Here is a 15517-nt window from a genome sequence, read left to right as displayed (position 1 = left end):
AACCTGGTTAGCCAGTCTGCCCCTTAGTGGAAAAATACTCCTGTGACAATTAGAGGATCTACCATTAATAGCTATATTGATTTTGATTAGTGATGATTTGATTATGCCTGCTGAACAACATTTTTTGAAAAATACTAGACGATGACTACATTCCAAGACCCATTCTTATATTTTTTGTCTTAAAATAACCTTGCAATAAAGCATATTGTCTCACATTTCATCATATATGTTGGAATGATCTTGATTAGGATTCTGTTACTTATAGTCTGCGAATATTTATTTATTGAAGATTTCTGCATAGTTTTCCAGTGTGGAATGAGGAGATTCAAGCACTTCAAACTATGGAATCAAACAGCAATGAGTCTCCCACCTACACATATATTCAAAGTGATTCTCTCCAGAAAATGCTGTGCTGTTTAAGGGGATCCCGTTCAATAACAGGTTTAGGAGATTGTGTTTTAAAGTGATGGTATGCTACAACTGTCTAAGTGTGGTATGCAAAGGTATCTTTAGTTGGTCTGCTAACATCATATAATTCTTAGGTTTTCTTCAGTTCAAAAAGTTAAATAATTATACTCTAACTTTCTCACAGCATATGTTTGTGATAAAATTCAGAAGCCATAATAGCCATGACTAGTATGCTGTAACATGAAATAATAATTTTTTATTTAATTTCCACACAGTAAAAATAATCACATCATTGTTAAGCGGATCATGAAAATATAGCTTTTTCGTGTAAATTAACCATGGTTCTGGATTTTGTTCTGAATATTTGAGAGGCTATTCACTTTTTGTTTTTTTTACCTTCCTCCATTTGAGTGCTATCTTTGACTCTCTCATTATAAACACTTTTAGTTAATCTTTTTTTTAGTTCTTGAACATACTTTTTTTGATAGTTACTCTTGAGATTCTGTTCTTGAACATACTTTTTTTGAGAGTTACTCTGGACATTCTGTTCTTGAACATGCTTCTCCTGAGAGTTACTCTTGGCTTTCTGTTCTTGAACATGCTTCTCTTGAGAATTATTCTTGGCATTTTGTTCTTGAACATTCCTCTCTTGAGAGTTACTTTTGACATTCTGTTCTTGAACATGCTTCTCCTGAGAGTTACTCTTGACATTCTGTTCTTGAACATGCTTCTCCTGAGAGTTACTCTTGGCTTTCTGTTCTTGAACATGCTTCTCTTGAGAATTATTCTTGGCATTTTGTTCTTGAACATGCCTCTCTTGAGAGGTACTCTTTGCATGCTGTTTTTGAATAGGTTTTTCTTTGGAATTACTCTTGGAATGACCCTTAAGAATCTTCTTTAAATGCAAGTATTGCAAAAAGTTTTTTACCCTCTTTAAACTCAACTCTTTACTCTTGCTTCTGTCTTCGCTGTCAGTGCTGTCACTGCTGTCAGTGCTGTCACTGTCTTTTTCCATTAACCCGAAAGGGCAAGGAAGGTTGGGGTTCCTTGTCCTTACAGCTTTGTAGGTGCAGTTCACCATTATGACCATGCAGATCTTGGGGTTGATTTTTGATTTAATGTCACTGCAGAAATAAAGAAAAATTTATATTTTTTCTAAATAAATAAATCTGTCAGTGCTGTTGTTACGCAAGTTTGTGCACAGCCATTCCGAAATTTGAGTTTATAAGTCTTTGAAACAATCCCATGCCTAGACAATGGAAACACTGTCTAGTGGTAAATTATAGGACATTAATACATTGAAAATATAGATAGTAGTGCTTTCACTTCTTTCTGTGATACTTAAATGTACTAAGACCCCTTTCACACTGGGGTGCTTTTCAGGCATCTTAGCGCTAAAAATAGTGCCTGTAAAGCACCTGAAGAGCGCCTCTCATGCCTCCCCAGTGTTAAAGCCTGAGTGCTTTCACACCGGGGTGGTGCTCTTGCAGGACGGGAAAAAAGCCCTGCAAGCAGTGTCTTTGGGGCGGTGCGGAAGCAGTGTATGCACCGCTCCCAAAATGCCCTGTCTATTGAAATGAATGCAGTGCTGCCGGAGCACTGCAACATGGGCGCTTTTAACCCTTTCCTTGGTCGTTAGCGGGTCTTAAAGGCGCCACTATACTATCGGTAAAGTGCCGCTAAAACTAGCGGAGCTTTACTGCTAATGCTGGCACCGCCCCAGTGTTAAAGGGTTCTAAAAGTTATTTCACTGTAACTGAGATTATATCAAATGGGGGCAAGGTTTTAAGTAGTTTTAATAGTGTTTGACATCTTAACCCCAGTGTTTGTGGTAGGTTTGTAACTATCCTTGGGATTTTTCCATTTCTCTGTAGCATTTACTAAATGTGTGTGCACTGTAAATTGTATTAGTACTTAGTAAGCAGTAATTAGTACATTTTTTCTTATTTTTTTTTACTCTCCCTTCCTTCTTTCTGCTTCTAACCCTTTGACTGCCAAAGTTGTGCACTATAAGTCATGCTTATTGTCTCTCCTAGTCAGCCAAGGATACTGTATATAGTGAATGCCATATTAATCAAAGTCTTAAAACAAGCTCATGGTTGCCCTGAACTTGTTTTAAATGTAAGTCAGGGCCTCTCCCCTTTAGGTAGACATTATTACGGTGGTTGTGCAGCTATTTGATCACTATGTAGTAAGAACACAGATGCTCCTCCCTCCACTGTTCTTTGCTCTCCATTCATAACAGCAATGAGACCACTGTCCTCTCCTAATGTTGGTCTCGTTGCTGGCTCTCTAAATGTCAAGCAGGCCAGTAGGAAGCATGTCCTTCTATCTCCTTGTGGTTTGGAAAGAACCCAGAAATTCAGAGTTCTTAAACATATCCTAGTTCCTGCTCATTGTGGTGCCAGGTGCTGGTGGTAGAAGGAAATCAGCTATTTTGGCTGTACTTCTCCTGTGGATCACAGGAGTGCAGTTCGTTCTGCACTCCTGTGACATCACTCAGACGGTCCAGGCTCAGGAAAGATCCCGACTTTAAAGTCAGGATCCACCCAGGTGCCTGGACTGGCAGCCGCTCCCACCCCCTCCACAGCTCAGTGCTCTAGTTAGCACTGGAGGGACAGAAGAGAGGGCTAGTGACTGACAGACACCAGCTCTCTGCAGGCTTGAAGACCGAGAGCTGAGCAATGAGCAGTCTTTGATTGTTCAGTTCTCGGTCTTAGAGGCAGTGGGGGACAGCTGCAGCTGGGATCGGTGCTGCAGCCATCTAGGTGAGCATATCTGTTTATTTTTTTCTAAAGTCATTCCTCTCATTTAAATAAAAGCCAAGTCAAGAATGCCCACTATCCCCACTGCCATTTTTATGGAACACCTTGCTATAGCCTTACTTAAAATAAATGACCAGCATCACTGAGGCAAGAAGGTACAGATAGCAATACAAACAATTTAAAAGTTCTAACCCACTGCATCTCTACTGAGAATGTGTTTTTGTTTTTTGTGTCTCTATTGGAGGAATTTTTTTTATCACTTCCTGTATTGGTTTAATGACTATTCTTAAAAAATCTTTTAATTAGCAGAGCCTTAACTTTCCCTGTAGCGTTTAACTTGATGTAAGATGTCCTTTCTTAAATGAACTGTTAAAATGATAAAATACATTATCACAACTTGAGCAACCTCAGTGGTATAATAGAAAATGAACATGAACTACATCCCTTCGGCATTCAAGAATGTTGGAAAATACCTCACAAAAAATGATATTAGGAGCTTTCAGTTAATGTTTCTAATTTGAATCTAGGCTCTGTGCAGACCTGGGAGATGTAATGAGCTCATCACAGCAGCAGGAAATCAGACCACTGGGGTGTTCTGAATGCAAACAATGTGCAAAATGCCTCCAAGTTGCCCTTTTGCATGGATACATTTTATTTTTTTGGGTGACTTTACAAAATTACAGCATCTGCAGACTACAATGTAAGCGTCATTTTCAATAACATTAAATAACAAAATATCCTATATATCAGTTATAGATGAATGTTTATTAATGTAGTAATATTTCAGTTTTCCTTTATTATACAGATTTATGTCTTTGCTAAAAATCTGTCTTTTAGCACCATCTAAATACTACCTAGGACCAAATTTATCATTTTTTTTATCTTTACCTGCTACAGCATTGTATCCCATTCCTGTAACAATGACACTCTTCACAGGACACTGGGGATATCCATTCAGAATCCCAAGGATGAAACTCACCATCCATCCAGCAGCCTAAAGAAAATGAAGGGTGTGTTTTATATATCCACTTTTAAATCAAAAGAATTGAACTCAAGAGAAATTTGTATTTTTTAAATTCACTATCATTGAATGACATAAAGGCCAGGATGAATATTACAGCCTAAGAATAAAGGAATGGTAAAGTAGCTTCAGCATATTGCAATTACATTTACTGTACATTACATGACTATGACACCCATTTTCTTTCACAATGTTTAAAGGCAATGTATAATCTTTTGCAATGATTTTAGATATACATGTAAGAAATCTGCTTGATACAAACAATGTAATGATGTGCGTAATAATGATGTATATGATGTAATTATGTACAGTAGGTACAAAGAAGCAGCTATGTTTGCTCCCTACATACACAGGCTCTTCTTCCTGCTTTGCAGTGCTACACAGTGGCTGTGCTTTACTGCTCTTTCTTACAATGCAGAGCTATGAATCAGCTACCACACTGAAAATCAAGGATGGGTCAAACACCCCCCCGTTCGTCACGTGCCGGGGCCATCGGGTGACATACCCCCTCCTTATATAAGAGCTTTCAAAGTGCAGAGAGCGCATATTGTAGGTATTGTCCGGTGGAGCGTTTTTTAAATTTTTCTATTTTTCGGTTCCGTTGGGTGGTGTAATTGACAGTGGAGACACTTTTTAAAATTTTTTAACTGTTTCCCGACCGTTTCACGTACTGCGACACAATGGCACTGCTGCACGAAACCCCGTACAGGGTTCCCTTTAAGAGCCGCCAGAGGGTACGCATGCCACCTGAGGCGCGTATGCCCGCTACACAGCGGGGATGCGTGTGGCTAGTGGGCGCGATCGCCACCGGGCATGCGCGATAGCGCACGCGAGTGCTTGTGTGTGTAAACACACAAATCCCTGTACTGTCAGGGGATTGGAAACATATCATTTGTTCCTACTAAGTAGGAACAACGATATGTCTCCTCCCCCAATCAGTCCTATCCCCTCACAGTTAGAACACATCTTGGGAACACACATTTAACCCCTTGATCATCCCCTAGTGTTAACCCCTTCCCTACCAGTGATATTTACACAGTAATCAGTGCATATTTATAGCACTGATTGCTGTATAAATGTCAATGGTACCAAAAAATGTGTCAAAGGTGTCCGATCTGTCCGTCGCAATATCGCAGTACCGCTAAAAATCACAGATCACCTCCATTAATAGTAAAAAAAAAAAAAAATGCCATAAATCTTTACCATAGTTTGTAGACGCTATAATTTTTGCGCAAACCAATCAATATAAGCTTATGGCGATTTTTTTTTTTTACCAAAAATATGTAGAAGAATATATATTGCCCTAAACTGATGAAGAAAATGTATTCTTTTTAATTTTGGGGATATTTATTATAGCAAAAAGTAAAAAATATAGTTTCTTTTTTTCAAAATTGTCACTCTTTTTTTGTTTATAGCTCAAAAAAAATGTAGAGGTGATCAAAGACCACCAAAAGAAAGCTCTATTTGTGGGAAAAAAAGGACACACATCTCATTTGGGTACAGCATTGCATGACTGCGCAATTGTCAGTTAAAGCGACGCAGTGCCAAATTGTAAAAAGTGCTCCGGTCAGGAAGGGGGTAAAATCTTCCGGGGCTGAAGTGGTTAATAAAGTATTTGTCAAATACTGTCTCTTGTGGTTTTTACTTTTTGACACTTTTTTGGTGAATGGGTAAGGGTACGATGTACCCGATACCCATTCACATAGGGGAGGGGGGCCCCCTTGTTAAATGGGACTTCCAGATTCCGATAAGCCCCCCACCCACAGACCCAGACAACCCATCCACATGGAGGACAGGAGTCTTCAGGAGAGGAGGAGAGGTTTTCTCAGCTGCGCACACCCTCCTGCCTGCATGCCTGAGCGGGCTAAGGGCATATGGATTCCAGAAAGAAAATGCTACATGAATCATCTGCCCTTAGTCAAGATGGCCACAGCCAAAGATGCAAGGGGGTGTTTTTCAAAGTGATTTCTCAGGAAAACAAAGCGTGAAGACATGAATAGATGGGGAGTTTGCTTTGAATATTAAAAGTGAATTATATGTTGTTTATGGTTTGTGTTTTTTTTCTCTCGACAGAGTTCTGGTGGAGCAAAAGTTAAGTATGTAATATGTCTCTGGCGGTTTGCATTAAAGTGAACTTGTTGTTTTTACCATCAACTAATTAGTTGAGAGTTATTCTATGAAAATGTCAACATTCATAGCTAGTTGACAGTTATATATAACATAGGAATGCTGATGCTGTTAAAAAAGTGGACGAGAGTCTTTGGCTATAGTATGGATTGTACCTTACCTGGTCGTCGTTTTACTCCTTTAGGCAGGATATTCTTATTCAAATGGCAAACACATTCAGATACTGCTACAAAGAATCCAAATGTGACCACAAGGTGTAGAAGCAATGCCTACAAAACAATTTAAAGGTTTTGTTTAAGTTAGCTATTGAAAAAATAAATGATCACCTTCAGTGTAGGTACCCTGTTGCAATCCTTTATTTCTTACTTAACAATTAATTTTTAGAATCTGGAACACATAAGGATTGACTTAACAAAGCAAAAAAGCATAGTAACCAACAGCAGCCAATCAGCATTCTTATTTTATTTAGATGATAGAAGTAAACTGAATGCTGATTGGTTGCACTTTGCGCAATGAACATTGCTTATCAGCATGGCACTACCTTGATGTTTATGACAAGTAGACAAAAAATAATCTTTGAACAGCACTTCTACAGCGAAGGATTATGAATGAATGTATATGAGAGTTGTCATTTATTTAAAGTGAAATACAAAAAGACAATGAAATTAGTAGAAAAGTGCAGCTTTGAATGGTATGTGCAGTTTAGATCTGTTAGACTGTAATACCAAAGCCTCTCTGGATGCAGCTATAATAAAAAAAAATACCCCTGTCCCCCTCACTACACACAGAATCAGGCCCTGACCCCTACAACTTTGGAAAACAGATGATACCAGAAGTCTCAAAAAATGTAACCATGCCATTGAGTGCCTGTGGCATAAGACTAAAGCCTCGTGCACACGGTATGATTGTTGGCCAACTGAGCGTCTGATTTTTGTTAAAAGGGCGTGTGCCAGGATCTTGCCTTGCATGCTAACGGGACACAATTGTCGTGCCACAAACACAAAGGTAATGACGTACTACATGGAATTTCAGCTCTTGAGCGCCATCCTTTGAGCCCCTTCTGCTAATTTTTTGTGTTTGGTGAGCACCGATTCCGAGCATGCGTGTTTGTACTTTCGACTTTTGTGTGATGGATTTGTGTACTGACCAAACGTTGTCCACTGAAAATTTACTAGCCTGTCATCCAACATTTGTTGGCGGAAAATTGGACAACCATTGTCAAAAGGAGAGTACTAACGGTAAGATTTTAGGACAACGGTATGTCAACAGGCAATCCCCTGCCAGCAATCGTATCGTGTGTATGAGGCTTTAGTCTCAGGAGAATTTCAACCAATATAAATCTGCCACCCAAGACACAATTCCTGCCTCCACAGTGCCAAGCAGACCTATTTTTATCACTCTCATTAACAACTTCATCCAGTTCCCGTCAACTCTTCCAAACCTTCAACTCACTACTTCATCCTTTACTGCCTCCACCCACTAGCTCACTCACTGCTCAGAAGATCGCTAATCATTTAAAAAATAAGATTGATACAATTGGTGATGAGATCTCCACTGCACAGATACCTCCCTCACTTAACACTTCATGGTCCACAGGTACAACCATTACTTTCCTCATTAAATCCCGCTGCTATAGATAAAGTTGCTAAACTTTTTTCTAACATCCACTTAACCACCTGTCCCCTGGACCCTGTTCCCTACTCCTGGACCTCTCTGCTGCCTTTGACACAGTGGACCAACCCCTCCTCCTCAAAAAACTCCACTCTTTTGGTCTCCATGACTGTACTCTTTGCTGGTTCTCATGCTACCCAGAAGGAAAACTTCAAAATGGGATTTTTAAGGCAATTTGACAAAAAATATATAGATAGAAAAAATAATAAAAAATATATAATTTTTTAATACACAAAAATTCATAAAAGTCTTATGGAACGTGCCACAAGAGAAACATATATACATGTATTTTGAATAATGTTATACAATAATAAACAGAGGTGGCAAAATCCTACTACAATCATAGAACCATCCAACCACATGACAAAAGATGGTAAGTAGTGGAAAATCTCAACGCGTTTCGAAAAGTGCATACAATATAATCTTCATCAGGGACTGTAACCACCTATGTCAAATAAATTTGTTAGGAGTAAGTGCCCCCTCAACGGCAAAAATAATTCTGGATGTTTGTATAAACGGGGACACAACAGGATTTTGATTTTGAGGCACTTTTTCTAGTTAGCTTAGTAGTCCATTTCTTCACATGGAATGCACGTTGTCGGGTCTCCATTCGGAAAAAAGTCCTTCCTGGTGGTGCACGACATTCTGGGTGAGGTTGGGAAGATTCGGGGTCTTGAGAAGGACAGGAGGCGACCCGGGGCCTGGACAAAAGCGTGGAGGAATGTCATGTCTCCGTAGCTGATTTTTGCCAGTCTCTGGGTGTGCGGCTTTCTTTCTGTCCTTTCACGTCCCCTATATTTTTATATAAGATTGTATTTTTGGAAAAAGGCTGCATGCATGGGTTACATGTGTAATAGTTTCTTAGCCTGAGGGTGTTTTAGGTGGAGGTTATGGCTTTGTTAAGGTTGGTCTATTTAGTTTTCTTTATGTTTTTGCTATGCTGATGTAAGCTATTTTTGTTAAATATGTATGTTTTTATTATGTTTGTAAGATTTTTAATAAACAAAAATTTACACTTATTTTACGTTTTGGCACAGCACCTGTGTGCCAGAATGACTGCACTCCAGTGAATGCACAGGATTGACGTCATCCCATGTCAGGCAATGAAGATGGCTACAGCCCGGCACCAAGAAGAAGCCAGGTGAAAGATGTTGGCACCGGCGAGAGACATCAGATTGTTGAAGGAGAGGTAAGTTTCTCAGAGTTTAGCTCCACTTTAAATATCTTTTTTAGGCCTCTTCTCCTTTATTTTTACCTGGTGATCCAGCCATTAAAGCACTCACTGTCTTAGAGTGTCTCCAGTCTTGATGTAGGCACAATGGAGAAAACTTTAGACAGCATTATCAATCTGGGGAGAGGGTGATGTTAGATGCGCTAGCAGATTTAGATGAACTTGACTAGCAATTTAGCGCTGAACTCCTGCTAAAAAAAATGTAAGCAATTACAGCAACAGCTTTTTCCTTTTGGGGTAAAAGTTTTACATAAATGAATAAAAGTTGACACTTGTAAGCACCCCTGTCAGTGTTAAATGGTTTGTGTCAACCCTCTAACAGCCACATTTGCTGGAAAGTTTGGTCTGTCAAATGAAGTTGAAAATAACTTACTGGCTGGATCACCAGGCGAAAATAAAGGCAAGCAAGCCTAAAAACATGAATACAGCCTCCACATCTTAAAATTGATAATTAGCAATATAATACATTTTTGTTTATAGGTTTAATACTGCTTTAAAGTACAACTAAAGGCAAAACTTTTTATTTAGTGCTTGATGGAGTAGAGATGAATTAGAGCCCCTGTCAGTTTTTATTGCTGTCTGTGTCCCCGTTAAGGAGATTCACCCTCTCTAATTGTCCTGTTTACCATTGTCACTGAAAGTGAAAGTAAAAGAAAATCCCAAATTTTGAGCTGTCCCCAGAACAGTAATAGAGGGGAAATCTTCTAATAGGGACACTAGTTCTGATAATCTGGGGGTCCCCCAAAAATTCCCTTGATTTGCAGGGATTTCCTCCCACTTCCTGTTTGACTATGGGACAGGAAGTGAAGGCAAACTTTCGCAATGGGACATAAATGGTGAAAAAAAATCAGACAGGGGTTATAACCTCCCTTTGCTCTATGCAAAATAAAAAAAAAGTTTTGCCTATAGTTCTACTTTAACCACTTGCCGACCAGCCACCGTCATTATACGGCGGCAGGTCGGCTTGTTCTCACAAATCGCCATAGGTGTACGTCAGTTCCTTTAAGAGCTGTGATGCGATGTCCGACGGCCACCTGCAATCGCTCCACAGAGAGCCAGAACGGGGGATCTGTCAATGTAAACAAACAGATCCCCGTTCTCACAGGGGAGTAGAGAGTGATCATCTGTTCCTAGTGATCATGAACAGCGATCTCTCTCCTTCTCCAGTCAGTACGCTCTCCCCACAGTTAGAAACACCTCCCAGGGAACACATGTAACCTTTTGATCACCACTAGTGTGGTGATCCACCCTTCCCTGCCAGTGTAATTTATACAGTAATCAGTATTAGCATTATCAGCATTTTTATAGCACTAATCGCTGTATAGCTGTCAGTGGTCCCAAAAAAGTGTCAAACGTGTCCAATTTGTTTGCCACAATGTCGCAGTCCCGCTAAAACTGATTATCGCCATTACTAGTAAAAAAAAATAAATAAATAAATAAAAATGTCATAAATCTATCCCCTATTTTGTAGACGCTATAACATTTGCGCAAACCAATCAATATACGCTTATTGCATTTTTTTTTTACCAAAAATATGTAGAAGAATGCATATTTACCTAAACTGATGAAGAAATGTGTTGTTTAAAAAAAAAATTGGGATATTTATTATAGCAAAAAGTAAAAAATATTGTTTTTTTTTTTCAAAATTGTCGGCATTTTTTCGTTTATAGCGTAAAAAATAAAAACTGCAGAGGTGATCAAATACCACCAAAAGAAAGCTCTCTTTGTGGGGAAACAAAGGAAAAAAAGGAATTTTGTTCGAGTACAACGTCGCACGACCACACAATTGTCAGCTAAAGCGGCGCAGTGCCGTATGTCAAAAAATGGCCTGGTCATTCAGGAGGAAAATCTTTCCGGTCCTTAACCACTTAAGGACAGCCGCACGCCTATGTACGTCCAAACTTTGAACGGGGATATCATTGTTATGGCAGCAGCTAGCTGCCATAACCCCGGTATCCCCGTTTTCGTGCGGCGGTCGGCTTTCAGATAAAAGTGGTCCCTGCAGCGGATTCGCCGTGAGATCACTTTTATCGGTGGCGGGAGAGGGCCCCCCCCCTCCCTCCGCGATCCGGTGCCCTCCGCCACTTACCGGAGCGGCGGAGGCGATCGCGTCCTTTCCTGTGGTGTGTCTAGAGACGAGTGAGGCTAAGATGGTGCCCACTTGTCTCCATGACACTGCTGGGCGGAAGCGAAGTCAAAACGTCACTTCCGCCCACGCCTCTTGAAGGCACATTTTTTCAAATGTCATTTTTCTAAATGACTTTTTTTTATTTATTTTTTTTTATTGCATTTTAGTGTAAATATGAGATCTGAGGTCTTTTTGACCCCAGATCTCATATTTAAGAGGTCCTGTCATGCTTTTTTCTATTACAAGGGATGTTTACATTCCTTGTAATAGGAATAAAAGTGACACCATTTTTTTTTTTAAAAACCGTGTAAAAATAAATAAAATATTGTAAAATAAATAATAAGAATAAAAAAAAACAAATTTTAAACCCCCCCGTCCCGACGAGCTCACACGCAGAAGCAAACGCATACGCGAGTAGTACCTGCATATGAAAACGATGGTCAAACCAAACATGTGAGGTATCGCAGCGACCGGTAGAGCGAGAGCAATAATTCTAGCCCTAGACCTCCTCTGTACCTCAAAATATGCAACCTGTAGAATTTTTTAAACGTCGCCAATGGAGATTTTTGAGGGTAAAAGTTTGACGCCATTCCACGAGCGTGCGCAATTTTCAAGCATGACATGTTGGGTATCAATTTACTTGGCGTAACATTATATTTCACAATATAAAAAAAAATTGGGCTAACTTTACTGTTGTTTTATTTTTTAATTCAAAAAAGTTAATTTTTTCCAAAAAAAGTGCGCTTTTAAGACAGCTGCGCAAATACGGTGCAAAAAAAAGTATTGCAACGACCGCCATTTTATTCTCTAGGGTGTTAGAAGAAAAACCATATATAATGTTTGGGGGTTCTAAGTAATTTGCTAGCTGAAAAAACTGTTTTAAACATGTAAACACCTAAAATCCAAAACGAGGCTAGCCCTTAAGTGGTTGTTAACTACTTGCCGACCACCGCACACCGATTTACGTTGGCAGAATGGCACAGACAGGCAAAAAGGCGTACCTGTATGTCCCTTTGAATTTGCTGCCTAGCGGGCACCGCAGGAGTGTGCCCACAGGTCCCGTAAACTCGATGTTCGCCGGTGGCCCGCGATTGCAGCGAGGAGAGACAGAACGGGGAGATGTAAACAAGGCGTTTCCCTGTTCTGCCTAGCAACATGACAAGGATCTACTGCTCCCTGTCATCGGGAGAAGTGATCTCTGTCATCTTGTAGTGAGCCCATCCCCTCTACAATTAGAACACATCCAGGGAACACACTTAACCCCTTGTTGCCCCCTAGTGTTTAACCCCTTCACTGCCAGTGATATTTATACAGTAATCAGTGGCTATTTGTAGCTCTGATCGCTGTATAAATATCAGTGGTCCCAAAATAGTGTAAAAAGTGTCCGATCTGTCCGCCATAATGTCGCAGTCTCGATAAAAATCGCAAATCGCCGCCATTACTAGTAAAAAAAAAAAAAAATTATAATAAAAATGCCATAAATCTATCCCCTATATTGTAGATGCTATAACTTTTGCATGAACCAATCAATATACACTTATTGCGATTTTTTAACCAAAAATATGTAGAAGAATACATATCGGCCTAAACTGTGGAAGAAATTAGTTTTTTTTATATTTTTTTGGGGATATTTATTATAGCAAAAAGTAAAAAATATTGCTTTTTTTCAAAATTGTCGGTCTTTTTTTGTAGCGCAAAAAATAATAACCGCAGAGACGATCAAATACCATCAAAAGAAAGCTCTATTTGTGGGGAAAAAAAGGATGTCAATTTTGTGTGGATTCAACGTCGCACGACTGCGCGATCATCAGCTAAAGCGACGCAGTGCCATATCGCAAAAAATAATGCTCTGGTCAGGAAAGGGGGGAAAATCCTTTTGAGGGTGAAGTGGTTAAGTAAGCCACACACCAGGTAAAGATGTAATTAAAATGAGTCCTTGCTATCCTTATAGTATAACTAAAGGTAATTTTTTTTTTTTTAGTTTGGGATAGTTATAACAGCTGTCAGTTATTATTGCTGTCTATGACCCCCTTTGGGAAATCCCCCCCTCTCTATTTGTCCTGTTTATCATTATCATTGAAAGGGAAAGTAAAAGAAACATCCAAATTTTGGGTTGTCCCCAGAAAAGTAATAGAGGGGAAATCTTCTTGTGGGGACACTATTTCCAGTGACCTGGGGATCCCTGAAGAATTTACTTAATTTGCAGGGAAAAACAATCTAACAGGGGTTATAACCCTTCCTTACTCTATCCAAAATTTAAAAAAAAAAGTTTTGCCTATAGATCTACTTTAACCTCTAAAGTTAAAACTTAAATTTCCCCTAAACTATTCTATTTGTTGCAAAAGCTGGTCTATTAAACTTTTTTACACTTTTTGCTGTTATGCACACTTAAAACATATTTACAAAAACTATTGTTGCCCATGGTACATTGAAACAAGGAAACAGCCTGGTTACTAGACATAAAAACTTGACTTTTACTAAATGCTTCTTTTTTTCAGTTTAAAAAAAATCGAACCCTTTCCAAAAAAAAAATCTTTTTGCTCTATGTGTATCATTGAGGTGATTTTCCTCTACTTTTTTCACAGAGACAGACAGGAAGTGAAGGGAGATTCATCTTTGACAGTGGTTACTAGGCCAGGTGTCCCATTGAAAATTTCTCCTCCATTATTGTTCCTTTGACAACTGTAAAATCTTAAATTTCCATTCAATATACACTATGTCTTGGTAACAATGGTCACCATGAAAAAACAACTGCCCAAAGGGAAACACTTTAATACTCTGTCCGAAATTAAAGAAAAAAGTTTTGGCTTTAGATAAACTATAAAGTAATATTAACAATACTATTTGGCTATATAACAAACAACATACATAGTATTAAATCATCATCAAATACAATATATTTCATTTGTCATGACTTACTAAACCTACAGTAATTCAACACATTATTGAACTTCCTCCTGTTAGTATTCACTGGGAACGCAACCAGGGATAATTACAAAAAAAAAAAAAACGTTTAAATCAGTTCTAACCCAATGCAGACCTCTAACCTACACCTAAAAACAATGTTACACAGTCATTTTTATTTCGACTTACCATTGTGAAATGGGTTCTGTTTCAAATGCTGGATGGCATGTTTGAAGAACTTATATATATGGTAATGTGAGAGGGAATATACCACAAATAATCATCAGAAAGCAAATATTTAACAAAAGAACACTTCAGTGACAATGCTGTCAGCATTATAATCTCTTCCTATGAAGGATTTACTGGAATTAACAATACTTGACATATAATCTGTATCATTGTACAGTTATTGTCTAATGAAATCAGGGCTTTTTTTTCTCAAACAATAGGTGCTGGAACTTAACCACGGCCCCACAAAACCCCTCCCCCTACACACACCCTCCAAATCACATCAAATAGTGGGTGGGTCTTAAAGGGGCATTAAATACAAGGATTGCATTACATACAGAGTGCAGAGCTGTCACTTGTAAACACAGAAACCAGACTTCTGTGTTTACAAGTGATTGTGGTGAGCAGACACCAAAGGGTCTGAGACAGAGGTGGTGGAACTGAGTTCCACCAAGTTCCCCCTGAAAAAAAGCCCTGTATGACATCATAAACAAAGAAAATCTTGGACTTTTCAAGCATCTCATAGACAGTCTATAAAGTCTTAAACCGATTGTAAAGGCTTGTTTTTTTTTTTAAATAACAAACACGTTATACTTCCCTCCTCTGTGCAGTTGGTTTTGCACAGAGCAGCCTGGATCCTCCTCTTCTCGGGTCCCTCTTTGCTGCTCCTAGCCCCTCCCTCTTTTGAGTGCCCCTCAGCCAGCAGCTTGCTACAGAGGGTACCCAAGCCGGGTCAGTGCTCAGTGTAGCCATTCAGACACGAAGCCCCGCCCTGGCCCCGCCCCTATCGCCCCTGATTGTCTGACTGACTTTGATTGACAGCTGCAGGAGCCAATGGTGCCGCTGCTCTGTCTCAGTCAACCAGGAGGAGTGTCCTGGATGGCTGAGGGGACCGTGGACATCGCTGGAGAGAGAAGAGGCTCAGGTAGGTAATTAGGGGGGTGCTGGGGCGGGGCTACTACACACAGAAGGTTTTTTACCTTAATGCATAGAATGCATTAAGATAAAAAACCTTCTGCCTTTACAACTCCTTT

The 15517-nt window shown here is 39.4% G+C and overlaps 1 protein-coding gene across 1 annotated transcript; it reads right to left on the bottom strand.

Annotated features, from left to right (window-relative positions):
* Window positions 1-644: 644 nt before the first annotated feature.
* Window positions 645-14562, bottom strand: LOC141106102 (uncharacterized). Its single transcript, XM_073596537.1, has 4 exons — window positions 14445-14562; window positions 6482-6590; window positions 4062-4167; window positions 645-1532 (listed from the first exon to the last, which is right to left on the bottom strand). The coding sequence occupies exons 1-4, from the start codon at window positions 14445-14447 to the stop codon at window positions 785-787; spliced, it is 966 nt and encodes a 321-aa protein (XP_073452638.1). The 5' UTR covers window positions 14448-14562; the 3' UTR covers window positions 645-784.
* Window positions 14563-15517: the final 955 nt, after the last annotated feature.

The sequence above is a fragment of the Aquarana catesbeiana genome, linkage group LG08 (assembly GCF_042186555.1).
Source record: "Aquarana catesbeiana isolate 2022-GZ linkage group LG08, ASM4218655v1, whole genome shotgun sequence".
NCBI classification, from domain to species: domain Eukaryota; kingdom Metazoa; phylum Chordata; class Amphibia; order Anura; family Ranidae; genus Aquarana; species Aquarana catesbeiana.
Note: the sequence above shows the minus strand (reverse complement) of the source record. Positions and strands in the feature narration are given on the sequence as shown.